The sequence below is a fragment of the Chiloscyllium punctatum genome, chromosome 2 (assembly GCF_047496795.1).
Source record: "Chiloscyllium punctatum isolate Juve2018m chromosome 2, sChiPun1.3, whole genome shotgun sequence".
Lineage (NCBI taxonomy): Eukaryota > Metazoa > Chordata > Chondrichthyes > Orectolobiformes > Hemiscylliidae > Chiloscyllium > Chiloscyllium punctatum.
In genome coordinates, this window is record NC_092740.1 from 45,152,462 (window position 1) to 45,166,090 (window position 13,629).

The 13,629-nt window shown below is 41.5% G+C and overlaps 1 protein-coding gene across 2 annotated transcripts in view; it reads left to right on the forward strand.

Moving 5' to 3' along the window:
* Nucleotides 1–13,629, forward strand: part of ankra2 (ankyrin repeat, family A (RFXANK-like), 2) — a 44,894-nt gene that overhangs the window by 27,035 nt on the left and 4,230 nt on the right. Inside the window, exons 6-7 of one of the 2 annotated variants that reach the window (XM_072581665.1) lie at nt 2,921–3,046; nt 11,326–11,392. In XM_072581665.1, coding sequence (XP_072437766.1) covers nt 2,921–3,046; nt 11,326–11,392 — 193 coding nt within the window. The remainder of the gene's footprint in view (nt 1–2,920; nt 3,047–11,325; nt 11,393–13,629) is intronic. The other variant, XM_072581672.1, reaches the window with a different exon arrangement.

Genomic DNA, 13,629 nt, shown 5'->3' on the forward strand with positions numbered 1-13,629 from the left:
CTTTTGGATAAGAGGTTAAACCAAGATCCTATCTGTCATTTCAGGTAAATCCCATTGCACATTTTTTTTTTATTCACAAGATATGGTTGACAATAGACAATAGACAATAGATGCAGGAGTAGGCCATTCTGCCCTTCGAGCCTGCACCGCCATTCAACATGATCATGGCTGATCATTCCTAATCAGTATCCTGTTCCAGCCTTATCTCCATACCCCTTGACTCCACTATTTTTAAGAGCTCTATCCAATTCTTTCTTAAATGAATCCAGAGATTGGGCCTCCACTGCCCTCTGGGGCAGAGCATTCCACACAGCCACCACTCTCTGGGTGAAGTAGATTCTCCTCATCTCTGTCCTAAATGGTCTACCCCGTATTTTTAAGTTGTGTCCTCTGGTTCGGCACTCCCCCATCAATGGAAATATGTTCCCTCCTGCCAGAGTGTCCAGTCCTTTCATAATCCTATACATTTCAATCAGATCCCCTCTCAGTCTTCTAAACTCAAGGGTATACAAGCCCAGTCGCTTCAGTCTTTCCGTGTAAGGCAATCCTGCCATTCCAGGAATTGACCTTGTGAACCTACGCTGCACTCCCTCAATAGCCAGAATGTCTTTCCTCAAATTTGGAGACCAGAACTGTACACAGTACTCCAGGTGTGGTCTCACCAGGGCCCTGTACAGCTGCAGAAGCACCTCTTTGCTTCTATACTCAATCCCTCTTGTTATGAAGGCCAGCATGCTATTAGCCTTCTTCACGACCTGCTGTACCTGCATGCTTGCCTTCATTGACTGGTGGACAAGAACACCCAGATCTCTCTGAACAGCCCCTTTACCTAATTTGATACCATTGAGGTAGTAATCTGCCTTCCTGTTCTTGCCACCAAAGTGGATAACCAGACATTTATCCACATTAAACTGCATCTGCCATGCATCTGCCCACTCACCTAACTTGTCCAGGTCACCCTGTAATCTCCTAACATCCTCATCACATTTCACCCTACCACCTAGCTTTGTGTCATCAGCAAATTTGCTAATGTTATTGCTGATACCATCTTCTATATCATTTACATATATTGTAAAAAGCTGCGGTCCCAGCACGGATCCCTGCGGTACCCCACTGATCACTGCCTGCCATTCCGAAATGGAGCCGTTAATCACTACCCTTTGTTTCCTATTAGCCAACCAATTCTCTATCCAATCTAGTTCTTTGCCCCCAATCCCGTGCGCCCTAATTTTACTCACTAACCTCTTTTGTGGGACTTTATCAAAAGCTTTCTGAAAGTCCAGGTACACTACATCCACTGGATCTCCCTCGTCCATCTTCCGAGTTACATCCTCAAAAAATTCAAGAAGATTAGTCAAGCATGATTTCCCCTTCATAAATCCATGCTGACTCTGTCCTATCCTGTTACTATTATCCAGATGTGCTGTAATTTCATCCTTTATAATAGACTCCAGCATCTTTCCCACCACTGAGGTCAGACTAACTGGTCTATAATTTCCTGCTTTCTCCCGCCCACCCTTCTTAAAAAGTGGCACAACATTAGCCGCCCTCCAATCCTCAGGAACCGACCCCGATTCTATTGAACTCTGGAAAATAATCACCAGTGCATCCACGATTTCCCGAGCCACCTCCTTCAGTACCCTGGGATGCAGGCCATCAGGTCCCGGAGACTTATCAACCTTCAGACCTAACAGTCTCTCCAACACCAAATCCTGGCAAATAGAAATTCCCTTAAGTTCAGGTCCTTCAGCCACTGTTACCTCAGGGAGATTGCTTGTGTCTTCCCCAGTGAACACAGATCTGAAGTACCTATTTAATTCCTCTGCCATTTCTTCGTTCCCAGTAATATATCCCCCTGCTTCTGTCTTCAAGGGCCCAATTTTTGTCCTAACCATTTTTTTGCCTTGGACATACCTAAAAAAGCTTTTACTATCCTCCTTTATATTCTTGGCCAGTTTACCTTCGTACCTCATTTTTTCTCTGCGTATTTCCTTCTTACTAATCCTCTGTTGTTCTTTAAAAGCTTCCCAGTCCTCCGTTTTCCCACTTACCTTCGCTAAGTTATACTTTGCTAAGTTGTCGCTAGCAGGGCCTATTGCTAGTTGTTCTTGAGAAGTAGTGGTGAGTTGCCTTCCTGAATCACTGCCGTCTGTAAGGACACCCACAATGCTGTTAGATAGAGAGTTCCTGGATTTTGACTCAATGACACTAAATGAACAGCAATACATTTCCAAGTTAGGATGGTGAGTGTCTCAGTGGAGAATTTGCAAATCATGATCTTTCCATGTATCCCTTGACCTTCAAGATGATGGTGGTTACGTGTTTGGAAGATTCTTCAAATACTATCAGGGGTTTGAGTTGGGGTGGTGGGGGTCGGGTTGACTTGATAATCTCTCTGCCTCAATTAGCATCACCAAAATAAGTTATTGTGTTATTATCACATTGCCATTTTTGGGAGCTTGCTATGAGCAAGTTTCCTACATTACATCAGTGACTGCAGTTCTACGGTATCTCATTGGCTGTAATGTGCTTTGAGGTGATCATAAAAGGTACGATATAAATGCAAGCCTGTGTTTTTTTTTCCTTCTTTCTGGTGTCTACATCTTCAGGGCTTTGGCCTGACAGTTACTGGGACCCCATATTCTTTGCTGTGTCTCCTAATTTAGCTATGTTTTGACATGGGATACATAACCCTTGAATAAGCCATTTTAATTTTCCATATCTACTAAAATAGCTGAATCCTGAAAATGTAATCTTCCAAAACTGATTTTTATATGTTGTAAATAGTTTTACTCCTGATTTAGTTAATTTATGATTTTGTCTTTTTAAAATGTGTGTACTATGTCATTTTAACTTAAGGCCATCTATTAGTTTTATGTTTTTGAAGTTAAATTGCATCTTGTGTATTTCCTTTTGAAAGGGAGGAGATCCACATCTCTTAGCCAATGGGAGGGAGAGTGCACTGTCACTTGCCAGCAGTAAAGGCTACTCGAACATTGTAAACATGCTGCTTGACTATGGTTGTGATGTGAATGAATATGACTGGGTAAGTAATATCAGGGATCCATCAGCCAATACTTTTCCTGTTTATATAGAAATAATATTTTAAGTAAAATTAAAAGCAAATTCAGTAGAAAGTAAAACTGCCAGCTGGGAACAATTTATGTGGAATTTATTGTCATTTATCAAATAAACCCTTCTAGATTTTCCCCTTCTGTTCATTCAAACCATATGTTCTGAGAAATTTGGAAGCCGTTGCTGAGCCTGACAATCTAATATAGCTGAAATAATATCAGTAGGGGTAGTCATTAACCTCGTTTCAGCAGTTTTACATTTCAGATGTAGATGCTAATTAAGTTTTCCCACATTGCCAAGTTTAATACCTCTTAAAGGTTTGTGAATAGAATAGGCATGATTTTCCACTCACTGGGGTGTCAAAAATAATGGTGAGTATGAATTAATTGGGCAAGTGTCCAAAAATCAGATTCTTGCTTTTGAAATAAACTTTCACAAGTAAGTCCTCCATTCTTAGTTGGAGGAATTAACTTGCTCTTTCCAATAAGTTCTGTCTGTTGAGACAACCAACACTTCAGAGACTCACTTGCATCATTGAGCTGTGAAGTTGATGACTTTGATTATTTGGCTCCAATCCAGGTGAGTTTTTGCCAATTATTTTGGAATGCTTCTTGTCTACATTTTTTTTCTCTAAATGTAGTAGATGACTGTGTGTTAGTTAACATTCAATGTGTTGCTGGACTGTTGCTCCAACCAACTGTATCACAATGACACATTAGCTTCTCAGGTGACAGTTCAGTGTAGAAAACAAGGCAGCTTGTCACTGAAGGAGAAGCTTTAGAATGAAAGATAGGAACATGTAGCTGTGGCAAATAGTTAAACATGATATTCAAGTCGGGGGTGGGAGGGGTGCATGTTGCTGTGTGGCACGGTGCTCTGTCAATATCAGGTTCTCCTGTTCCAGGAGCTTACACAGCCAACACACTACATGTGCATTAAGAGCATGGCCTGTTGTGAAAAATGAAGGGGAGGCATGGTTATTGGGCTAGAAGTGAACGATGGTCAGTCAGTGCATGTTGCTTGGTGCCCTGCCCAAGTGCAACACTCCCCTCTGAGGGACCATAACCTGGACCTTAATGAGGAAAGGGTGTTAGAACTGAAATATCCCTTTGCTAAGACTTTATACTTCCTACTGTTCTCACAGATCTGCTGTAAGTTGAGGATGTTAGAGGTCAAACCAGCAATTCTGTGGTCTTATGCAAAGGGACCATTGCAGAAGATAGCAAAAAGAACTCCGCCGGCAGCAATAATAGCAGCAGCTAGCACTGGCTGCCAAACAGCCTTCAAAGGAAGAAGCAGCAGAACATGACAAGGAATAGGGATCTTGTTCAGGACAAGATCTACAAGTATGTGTGCAGTTATCTGCAAGAATATCTGCATGGAATGGCACGGTGGCTCCGTGGTTAGCACTGCTGCCTCACAGCGCCAAGGACCCGGGTTCGATTCTAGCCTCAAGGCAACTGTCTATGTGGGGTTTGCGTATTCTCTCCCTGTCCGTGTGCTCAGGTTTCCTTGCCCACAATCCAAAGGTGTGCAGATTAGGTGGATTGCCCAAGGTGTTCAGGGATGTGTAGGTTAGGTGCATTAGTGGGGTAAATGTACAGTAAAGGTGAATGGGTTTGGGTAGGATACTCTTCGGCGGGTCAGTGTGGACTTGTTGGGCTGAAGGGCCTGTTTCCACACTGTAAGGATTCTATGATATCTGAACTATGGTGTCACACCTATGCTAGCTTCTGGATGAGAATTTGCACTCACGGGATTGGGGTAGCCCAAAAGGTATCGGGTGTCTTTAATTGTTTTGTCAGCGTGTCATTTCAGGGAACTACTGGGAACTTCTGGGGCATTTCACAGTCCACCACTCATAATTACATTTGGGATGCTTTCTTCACAACAGCTTACCGATTCATCTTTTTGCCCCTTGATACTGAGAGTCAGATCATTGGGCATTAGAATGCTTCGCCATTGCTGGTTTCCTGCAGGTGCAAGATGCAAACAAATGCACCCCATCATGAACCAGCAGTCTTCGTCAACAGAAAAGGATTCCAATCCCTTAATGTTCAAATTATTGATGACCGCAACAGATTTTGCAGGTCTAACCCAGATACCGGGAAGATGCCATGACATGTCCATCTTGGAGTACTTGCAGGTGGTGGGCCTTTTCAAAGATTTTTTGCCCATACACTTGTAGCTCTTGGGCAATGAGAGACGCCCTCTACACACCTGGCTGATCACAACTCAGAAGAAGAATTCACCAAAGAAAGATACATTATTGCTATACTTTCAGTCAGAGCCATTGTGGAACATACCATAGCCCTCCTGATAATGAGGGTCTGATGCCTGAAGAGATCACATGGTGTCATGCACTGAGAACAGGCCCTTTCTGTCCAACAAGTCCACACTGACCTGCCGAATAGTATCCCACCCAAATCCATTCTCAATTACTGTACATTTACCCCTAACTAATGCACCTAACCCACACATCCCTGGACACTTTGGGCAATTTAGCATGGTCAATCCACCTGACCTGCACATCTTTGGATGGTGGGAGGAAACTGGAGCACCCAGAGTAAACCCACGGAGCTCCTAAATAGGGTGTCCTGCATCATCATGGTCTGTTGCACCATCCACAATCTCACTTGCCAAAAGGGGAAGTATTGACAAATAAGAAGATGCAGAAGTGAGAGGAAACCTCTGAGAAGGAAGATGAGGGTAAGGATCCTAACATACACCAGATGACTTATCAAACAGAGGAAAATGGGGCAGTAGTTCTGTTAAGCCCAAGAGTCCGTAGAGAACTTTACAACTGCCTGCTTCTAGGATGAATGGTTTGAGACCTTTTCTGATTTTTTTAATATATATATATATATATATATTTCATTTGCATAGTTGGCTCTCAACTCTGTTTGCAGTTTGCAATCCTCATTGACCTATTTTGCTGATTGTATTCATGCAATAAAATTTTGATTTATCCATTCGGCTAAAGCTCTAATATCCTCAACTCTATAAAAGCTACAGTGTATGTATAAACTTTGCCCTTGATGCCCTGGACAAACTTTAATGTTAAAACATGTGATATATGCAGCACTTCCACTACCTCATCTGCCTTCATGTTTGTGCTAAAATGATCCTTAAACAATGGACTTATCCCTGGTGAATACCTAGACCATAAGACTATAAGAAATGGGAACAGGAGCAAGCCGTTTGTCCCCTGCAGCCTGTTTCACCATTCAGCTGATTTGACATTCCTCACATCCACTTTCCTGCTCTTGCCTCATAATCCCAATTCCCCTACTGATCAAGAATCTATCTATTTCAGTCTTAAACATACACCAGGACTCTGCTCCTGTAGTTCATTGTGGCAAGGAGTTCCAAATGTAATCAACCCTCTGAATGAAGACATTCCTCCTTATTTCAGTTTAAAATTGGCACTTCATTCTGAAGCTATGCTCTCTGGTCCTAAACTCTCCCATGAGGGGAAATGTCCTCTTAGAATTAACCCTGTTAAGCCCTTTAAGAATTCTATAGATTTCAAAGCGGTCACCACTCATTCTTCTAAACTTCAGTAAGTAGAGCCCCAACTAGTTTAGTCTTTGCTCATAACACAGGGATTGTCCTAAGAACCTTCTGTGAACTGCCTCCCCTGCAATATTTTTCCTGAAATAGGGAGACCAAAACTGATCACAGTACTCCCAGATGTGGTCTGTCAAGCACTTTCTACAGTGGCAGTAAGATTTCCTTACTCTTGTAGCCCAACATCTTGAAGTAAGAGCCAACATTCCATTAGCTTTTCTGATTACCTTCTGCACCTGTGTGCTGGCTTTCTGTGTTCCATGCATAAGTACCCAAGTCCCTTTGTGTTGCAGCTTTCTGCAATTTTTCTCCATTTAAATAATATTTTGTTCTTTTGTCCCTTCCAAAATAAACAATTCACTTTTTCCCGTATTACATTCCATTTGCCAACTTTTTGCCCATTTACTTAACCTATTAATGTGCTTCTGAGGTATCCCACATCCTAAGGCCCCATCACTCCCAGAAATTGTGTCTGTCAAATGGACATCTGCGGTCCTGGCTCCTCCCTTAGATCTTATCATCACAGTCAATGTCCCCAAGATCCATCTGTAGTGCATAGACTCCATTCTTCAAATTGCGGTTGTGAGATTCCATGTTGAATGAAATGACTTCTGGTCATCCTACTTTCTTTCTTATGAGAGAAGAACCAAGGTATGATGATTGAAATGTAACATATCCTTTTGCTAATTGAAGATGCACTACATCTTTCACTTCAAAGGACCTTCTCTGGTCATATTGGAACAATAAGACTACAATAGAAAGTAGAACATTACAAATGAAGATATCTTTACTGTGCTTATTCTGTACAATAATTGAACACTTATGCCATTGATGTGCCCTGAGAAGGTTTTCTTTCCCACTATGTCTAGATGCAGGTTCACTTCCTCACCTGAGGTGGAGGACGCATGCTGAATGGTATGCTGTGGTGACTTGAAGACTTTGGCATCCCTGAGGATCAGACCCCAGAGGATCTCGATCTGCTGAGAGTTTCCAGCATGGCTGCAGGTGCAGGCTGTCTGCCCCCACCTTGGCTTGAATTGCTGAAACTAATGTGGTCTATTCAGGCAGGGCATCTCTGGAGTGTCTGAGATAAAGTTGTCTGGGTGCCTATCTGCTGCTTTTTATCTCTGTGGGTTCAACTTGGCACATTGCTTCATCCCATCACTGTGCATTGATGCAGAGTACCATAGCTAGAGCAATGGTATATAGGTCTGAGTACAAATCCAGCAGCCAGTGAGAGCCAGTGTGGACTACTTGGAGGATATCTGGAGTTCTGGTGGAAGCTGCCACAGACTGAGAGGAGATTCCTGGCTTGTAGTGAATGAAGTGGTGTCCAGCTGGTCTTCAAATATAGTGCTAGAGCATTCCACCCTGGAAAGTCTTGCAAATACAGAGGAACCTCGATTATCTGAACGAGGTGGACGGGCACTAATAATTGATTATTCAGTTAATTGCTTTCATCTGGGGCGTAGAGTTTTCTGTGAAGTCTGTTCCCCATTCAGGAGACTAGGCAAAAGCACACTGCAAGTAAGACCCTGCCCCCAACCCCGTCCTCTCCCACCCTGCTCACTCCCAACCCCCGTCCGCTCCCCCTTGTCCACTTACACCCCACTCATGCCCTCCCCAACCCTGTCCAACACTAACCTCCTCCCCCCTCCCAACCCCCTTTCCATCTCCACCCACTGTCCAAATCTCATCCACGCCCCCAACCCCTGTCCGACCTACACCCGTGCAGCACGCACACACAGCTGCTTTCTGGGGCAGCCAGACTGTAAGACTGCTGCTGTTGCTGTTGCCGCCTTTGTGACATAACTCTTCAAATAGGACACACACACAACATTTTGACAAGTTCCTACTTTGTCTGCACAGACAATGTTTGAGAGATTAACTGGGGAAGGGAGGTTTAGAGTTCACCCCTGTGTAGAACTCCAGGGAAAATGCCAGGGGACAGAGAGAAGGCGGGAGGTCATTCATTTGGAGACGGTGCCTGGATTGCCCAGTACTGTCCTCGGCAACATTTCAGTGAACCAAGTTCGTTTTTAAACACTGTACCTGTAAAGAAAAATACGTGATCAGGGTTGAAACAGCTCTTTGACGTAATGTCTCTAATCGGGACCTTGAGATCCCCTTCGGATAATCCGATATTCGGATGATCGAGGTTCCTTGTAATGAGATCTCCTGGTTTGCTAGCCACATGACTCACTGACTGATTCGCACAACATCTCACTTGCATAGATAGTGAGTTGAGAAGCATGTGATTGGGGTGATTTATCTCACACGGGTTTTGGTGAATGCAGCAAAATCTCAAACTGTGTTCAATAATCAATCACAAGACTTCAGAAGATAAATAAATTCTCAGAAAAATACTAAATTAGCATTTTAATTATTAAATGGTTGCAGTATCCTGTCTTGTTATTAATTTGAGACAATCGAATTGAAGTAGTAACTATATCTATAATTTCTACTTAGCTATATATTCTCAAATAGCCTATTGTAGGTGTGTAAAATTTAACTAAATTGTTTGAAATGGCTTCTGTGTCTCTGCATCCATTACTTAGATATTATTATAAATGGAATAATGTGGTATTTATTCATTACCATCATGATGGCCTTGTACACAAAGGTTGCTCAATGCCTGTTCCCCATGAATTTAATAACTCCTTTGCTGGAAAATATAGTCCCAAGTAGAATTTGCTACAATAGAATTTTATATTTTTAAATATCTCTACTAATTAGTGAAATGCAAACCTCTTGGTATGCTATTGCAATTTCATGTAAAAGTCATAAAGTTATAATATTGTTTATCTATTTGAATATGTGAAACTGGTTGTGAGTTCATACCTGGGAAACCAGGAGTAAAATAAATGGGCAAGAATTCTTAGTAAAAGTAAATACTAATGGTATACCGTGATAATCTAGGAAGTATGATTGTACTTTCTATGTATCCTGGGGTTGCGTCTGAATGAATTGAAAGGTGTATCAGCTGAATGAATGTAACATTCATTATTTAAATAACATTAGAAAATTGATAAAACATTAAAGATGATCAACAAGTGTAAAATGCAAAATTGAATTTGAGTATATGTAATTTCAAGGTTTAAGCTAGCACATAAGCTGCCTTCTAGTTTTTGATTGTTTGTTTTGGATTCATACAACTAATAAGAAACTCTTTAGGATTCAGAATGTCAGCTACTAGAAGGCAATGTTGGAAAAACATGCATGAGAACACCAGGATTAGATATTCACGGATTAGTACCTACCTTGGTATGGGTTTCAATGAAGTTTGCAGTTATTCCTAGAAATCAGGATTTTGCAGTTGGTTGAATCATTATGTAAAGAGCTATATTTCATCCAACATGTGCTGAGAAGGATGATCGAACAAATACATCACATGTTTAGTGGTTGTACTTCTCACCAAACTGCTCATTGGGAACTCTTAAAGTTAGCTGACCACTTGGGCCTGGGCCCAAAATATGCTAGGCAGCTGTTTAATGATCCATACTGCTTTTGAGGGATGAAGTCAGAAGTCACACAATGCCAGGTTATGGTCCAACAGGTTTATTGGAAATCACAAGCTTTCAGGGTGCTGCTCCTTCATCAGGTGAAGTGAGGGAGATGGAGTGAATCAGAACACCCCAAAACACTTCAGAAATTAATCTTTCCGTGTTTAAGTGTTGCTGACCAGACTGACATTTATTTCTCATTTTGAAAAAATATTCATGGGATGTGAGCATCACTGGCTAGGCCAGCATTTATTTCCCATCCCTTGTTACTTGGAGGAGGTGGTGAAGAACTGCTTTCTTGAACTGCTGCAGCCTATGTGCTGTAGAAACCTGTAATGCCATGAGGAAGACAGTTCAGAATTTTGACTCAGTTACACTGAAGGAATGGTGATATATTTTCAAGTAAGGATGGTAAGTAGCTTGGAGGGGAACTTGTAGTAGGAGGTTTTCCCAGGCATCTGCTTCCTCTGTCCTTCTGGATGGAAGTGGTCATGGATTTAGAAGGTTCCGACTAATTAGCCTTCTCCAGTGCATGTTGTAGATGGTTCTCATCGCTGCTACCGAGTAGAAGAGGGAATGTATGTTTCTGGATATGGCTTTGGATAGTGTCAAGCTTCTTGAGTGTTGTTGGCGGTCCACTATCCAGGCAAATGGGGAGTATTCCTTCACACTTCAACTTGTACCTTGGAAATGGTGCACAGGCTTTGGGGAGTCTGGTGATGTAGTGAACCTTCATGAACTACTGCATTTTATTAAGTGAGTGGCTTGGTAGGCCATTTTCAGAGGACAAATAAGAGTAAGCTCTGATGAAAGCTGGTCAATCTAAAATGTTGTCACTCTCCACAGATATGCAACATGTGCTTAGTGTTTCCATTATTTTCTGATATCATTTCAAGTTTATATCATTGACAGAATTTTTCAATGTTTTTTTTAAGAGAAAACAATTTAATGTAGGGCTGGTCATCAAATGAAGGTCGGACCAAGGAAGAGCAGTATATTTTCTTGATGGCATTTGTTGAACCAGCTGAATTTTTACAACAATCCAACCACGCCATGGTTACTTACACCAAACATTAACGAGTGAGAAACGAGTATGATCTAAATTTGAGAAACAAAAATTGGTAACATATTTAGTGAAATCATTTTGAAAATTTTATTGCTCTGTCTTTGTTTACAGAATGGTGGAACTCCTTTGCTTTATGCTGTACATGGAAATCATGTCAAATGTGTGGAGACTCTGTTGGGTGAGCTAACCTAACACCTGATAATGAGGTTTTAATATGCCCTATAAATTATTCTGTCTAAGGTGTTGGTCCTCCTGTATGAAACAGAAACTTGGCTGTGGATGAATTGTAACATTTTGTTGGTTTTTTTTGTTAAAAAAAAGTCCTAAATATTTTTCTTCTTAATTATTGCTGCAAATTCTCTTCTGAAACCTTTTTTATCCCCACCTCCTCCATCCTCCCCACCAATAATAGCTATGAGGAATTAATGGACACCTTTGCCACAAAGATTCAGGTCAACCATTATGAACCTCTGCTGCACTTGTTCATTTTGTGAAACCACTGGGACCAGATTTATGCTAAAGTATATTTTGTATCTTTCTCTGTTATTTACGATTGCTCCTTGTGCCTTTGCCAAGGTCATTTAGTTCAGAAGGCACACCTTCCGTTTGCTTTACTTAATTCCCACTACAAACTTTGATAACACACCTTCCCCTCTTAATTCCCATGGTAGTTGATTATTGTTAACAGCTCTCACTCTGGGTGTTGTCCCTTTTTTCCTTTAAATTATCTTTTCCACAGCTCTTCAAAAGTCTAACCTTTGACGCCACTCTCCTTGCAGGCTATCATCCCATCTCCAAACTCCCGATTCTGCCCAATGTAGCCTCCCAAATCTGCACTCACCTTTCCTGGAATTCCATGTTTGAATCTGTTTGATCAAGTTTCTGCATTTGCTGCTGTACCAAGGTAGCTCTTTATCGAAGTCAAAAATGATAAGCAATGTGACTATAACAAAAGTAAAGCTTACTTTTTCATTCTTCTTGCCATATCTTCATCCTTTGTGATTGACTACATAATCATTCTCCAATACTTCACTGTCATTCACCCAGTTAGGATCGTCAAGGCATTTCCAAGTTGGTGGGATGGAGTGCAAAACATATGGACCTCAGTTGTTTACAATCTGTGATAATGTAAGAGGAGATTATGTTGAGCAGCGCAGTAGCTCAGTGATTAGCACTGCTACCTCACAGCATCATGGATGGTTAACTTCAGTTATGCTAAAGACTCTTTGAAGCCAATATTGCATTGATGTCAAGAGGAGTCCCCCTCATCTCACCTCTGGAATTTGGCTTTTCTGTGTTTGGACCAAGGCTGTAATTAGATTAGAAATTGAATGGCCTTGGCAGAACCCAAACTAAGTGCCAGAGAGCAAATTATTATTGAGTAAGTACCACTCGATAGCTATGTTAACAACATATTCCAGCACTTTGGTCAGCAGCAGATTGATAGGGCAGTAATTGGACTGGTTGAATTTATCCTTCTTTTTGTGGACTGGGCATTCTCTCATGGCTGATCATATCTTTCAGTGATCAAGTGAATTCGCACTAGACAGATTTTGGATGACAACATGATGTCTTGTGGTGATGTTTGAGTTGAATGAAAATATTGGTGATATAGAGTTCATTCTCAGACCAAGCTCAGACCTCTTGTTATTGGTCTTGACCACCCCATAGTGAAAGTGAGGACTGCAGATGCTGGAGATCAGAGCTGAAAAATGTGTTGCTGGAAAAGCGTAGCAGGTCAGGCAGCATCCAAGGAGCGGGAGAATCGACGTTTCGGGCATAAGCCCTTCTTCCTGAAGAAGGGCTTATGCCCAAAACGTCGATTTTCCCCTGTTCCTTGGATGCTGCCTGACCTGCTGCGCTTTTCCAGCAACAAATTTTTCAGCCCATGGTGACTAAGACATGTTGGCCATGAATCTCTCTCCATTACAACATATGCTTTGAAATTGCCTAGGATGAACAGCTTTCACCTTTGGAAATGTGCTTTAGAACACAAGGAGTCTTGTACAAAGTTAACTTAATTTCTGATCCACATCATTCATTTTCTGTATCAAAGCAAAGTGTCTCCACAGTTAAGTTGTTATATCTACATTAATATCTCCCAAACTATTTGAATATTATATACAATACACTACACTTTTGATTGTTATATAATATCTCCTCCAAAGCTTGCATGAGTGATTTGCCAGGTTTTCTCTCATTCCATGTAAACATGGGTAAGATTTTGCAGAATCACTTTTCCTGCATTATTCAAGAAAAGTGCAGTGAGTTAAATCAATCAGAAAACACTGAACACGTTACAGTAGTAATCAGTTTGGAGAAAATGTAGCAACTTGTCCTGTAAAATAGTTGAGGATCTTTGCCTATCAATTACAAGATTTTACTGTTTTGCATAATCGTAGTCTCACTACCCAA